Source organism: Vigna angularis, chromosome 7 (genome assembly GCF_016808095.1).
Source record: "Vigna angularis cultivar LongXiaoDou No.4 chromosome 7, ASM1680809v1, whole genome shotgun sequence".
In the NCBI taxonomy this organism is placed as follows: Eukaryota; Viridiplantae; Streptophyta; class Magnoliopsida; order Fabales; family Fabaceae; genus Vigna; species Vigna angularis.
In genome coordinates, this window is record NC_068976.1 from 19,920,623 (window position 1) to 19,923,452 (window position 2,830).

At 24.7% G+C, this 2,830-nt stretch overlaps 1 protein-coding gene across 1 annotated transcript; it reads right to left on the bottom strand.

Annotated features, from left to right (window-relative positions):
* Window positions 1-1,032: 1,032 nt before the first annotated feature.
* On the bottom strand, window positions 1,033-2,618 carry LOC108337888 (uncharacterized). Its single transcript, XM_017574484.2, has 2 exons — window positions 2,254-2,618; window positions 1,033-1,281 (listed from the first exon to the last, which is right to left on the bottom strand). The coding sequence occupies exons 1-2, from the start codon at window positions 2,600-2,602 to the stop codon at window positions 1,265-1,267; spliced, it is 366 nt and encodes a 121-aa protein (XP_017429973.2). The 5' UTR covers window positions 2,603-2,618; the 3' UTR covers window positions 1,033-1,264.
* Window positions 2,619-2,830: the final 212 nt, after the last annotated feature.

The following is a 2,830-nucleotide window of genomic DNA, read 5'->3' on the forward strand; positions in this document are numbered from 1 at the left end:
CGAGTATGTTCATACACTAAGTTTAACAATATTAATTAGAAATGTTTGTTCATACATATATATTAGATGAGCCTATTAATATACATTAGATGACTCTATCATTTATTTGATTAGACCAAATTTTTAATATACATAAGACAAATTTGTTCATATACGAATTAAACAAGTCTAACAATACACATTAGACAAGTATGTTTATATAATGATTAGACGAGTCTAACACCACATATTAATCGAGATTGTTAATGCATTGATCAGACAAATTTAACATACATTCTTAGACCAATCCCTTCATAATTTGTATTTTTAGAGAGTTTGTTTTACTTATTTTTACAAATCCTTTTATATTTAAGAGAGTCTATTCTATATTTTTTAGAAAGTCTATTATTTATATTTTTACAAACATATTAACTTTCTAAATCTATAAATCAATTTTCAGATTAATTATATTCAAAATTTAATTATAAACTAAAAAATATTCATTATTTCTTTTCTTAACTTCTAAATTTTTTAATAAACATATAAATAAATACCAACGGCGCATAAACATCAGTTTAAAACTAGTTAAAGTCAAAAAATAATTGATAGTGACGAGTGACAATTTTTCGTGATAAAGCTATATATAAAAAAATTGATTTATTTTCATAAAACTTTTAAATATACCCTGATTACCCAGATTCATAAAAGTGATTAAAATGTCACCAAGTTAATTAAAAACTTACATCTTTTGATTTTAAATTTTGATTAAGATAATATAATTTTGTTTAAGTTGAAACATAACTTTCTATATGGATTTATATGTTGTCATAATTGGTGATATTCTATGTGGACGAACTTTGTTAAATAATGAAACAAAACAAAATAAAAATAGTGTCAAATGAAAATGTTCTAATTAATGTTAAATTTACTCATTCTTTTATAATATTTTATTAGAATATTGGATGAATTATAAGGAAAAGACGCAATGAAAAGAAAAATATTCAAAATATATAGTCTAATTGATAGTCTCACACTATTTATTTCCTTCAGACATTCACATTATAAATAGAAATATTATATTGATGCAGTCGTTCCCACTTAATGATAATGACATTACTAAAGAAAAACCATGTTCCCGTTGTATCAATTAACATTGAACTGGAACTGGATATCTTATATTATAATAATAACAATAATAAGTAAAACATGACAATGCATGCAAGGCCACGTTTGGCTGATTTATTTAGATATATGTATGCATGTGTCTCCCTCTGACGAGGAGGAGCTACGGAGCAGTGTAATCTGAAAAACACAGTTTGATAGTATTAGTCATCTCAATACCAAATACTTTATCTTAAAAATATATGAAGGAACAACATGTACATAATAATACTAAAATAAAATAAATAATTTAATTTTTAAGTTTTAAGAAGTTGAAGTGTAAATAAATATCTATTAAATTATGAGTGAATTTTATGACATATTCAAATATGTTGATATAGTCTTATATATAAGAGTTTGAATTATAAAAGTAAAAATTATTAACTAAATGTAAAAGTTATTAAAATTTAAGTATTATAAGATTATTATATTGAAGTAAAACTTACATAAAAAATCTTAATAAAGATGTCACGTAGAAAAATTTACACGAAAAGTAAATTAATAACATATATTTTTTTTGTTACACTTTATTTTAATTCATGCATTATTTTCTTTTTTATATATTAAATATTTTGTTACGTTTTATTTTTCATATCCTAACATTTTATAGAAGAAAAGAAAATACAGCATTTTTTAAAATTGTTTGTGATATCATCTTGCAATAAAACTATTTTATCTTTCATTAAATTAAAGCAATTTTATTATGCAATAAAGTACATACTTATCCAATATTTAACAATAACTAATAATATCTGAACTCCAAAATAATCATTAATCTTCTTTTGGCTTCTTCCAAATATATTTCCATTTTATTTTTTTTAAATCATATTATTTTAATAAAAATATAAATTTGTATGGAGAAAATTTTAAGCTAACACATTAACATATATATATATATATATATATATATATATATATATATATATATATATATATATATATATATATATATATATATATATATATATATATATATATATTATGTGATGATAAATAATGATTGAATTTTAAAATATGTTAGCTGGTTAAGATGTTAAAGTTTATTATAATGTCTTAAGTGATTTTATTTTATTTAAAAAATACATAAAAAGCAAAATAATAATAAGAACTTACTTCCACACTTGGTTCCAGAAGCAAGTGGCGTTCCACAGTAATTGAGGACATAGATGACTTTGTCGATGCTGTAGGTATCCTCATGTTGTGCAAAATATGGGCAGAGACAGGTGACATTAGAGCTTTCCAGTGCATTGCAGCATCCGGGAGACGGTTGAACCGTTGGCCCTTCCCGTCGGACGTATCGATCACATTGCATATAAACTCCCCACACATTACCACATTCCCATTGTGCTGAAATCAATGGCAACTTCCCCATCGCCATCACCATCACCCCAATCCCACACATCATCAACATCATTCTTGCATCTGCAAACACTCTCTTTTCCATCTTCCAAGATACCATCATCACCGTTGATGGAATGGAGGATTTCATATCACATATTTATACCACAAACACAAGGCTTTATGCCATTTTTTTAAACAATCAAATTAAACCACTTGTCATTGTTTTCCATATGCTTATTAAAATGTGATTAATTCAGAATTTGACTTTCTATCAAGGGTTGGCTCAAGTAGTACGATTCAGTTTACGGTTCTTCAATGAATAAAGAGAACTGGTAGATATAAGCGTTTG

What these genes read in the sequence shown, in the direction of transcription:
- LOC108337888 (XM_017574484.2), bottom strand. Translation starts at nt 2,602, where the DNA reads ATGATGGTATCTTGGAAGATGGAAAAGAGAGTGTTTGCAGATGCAAGA.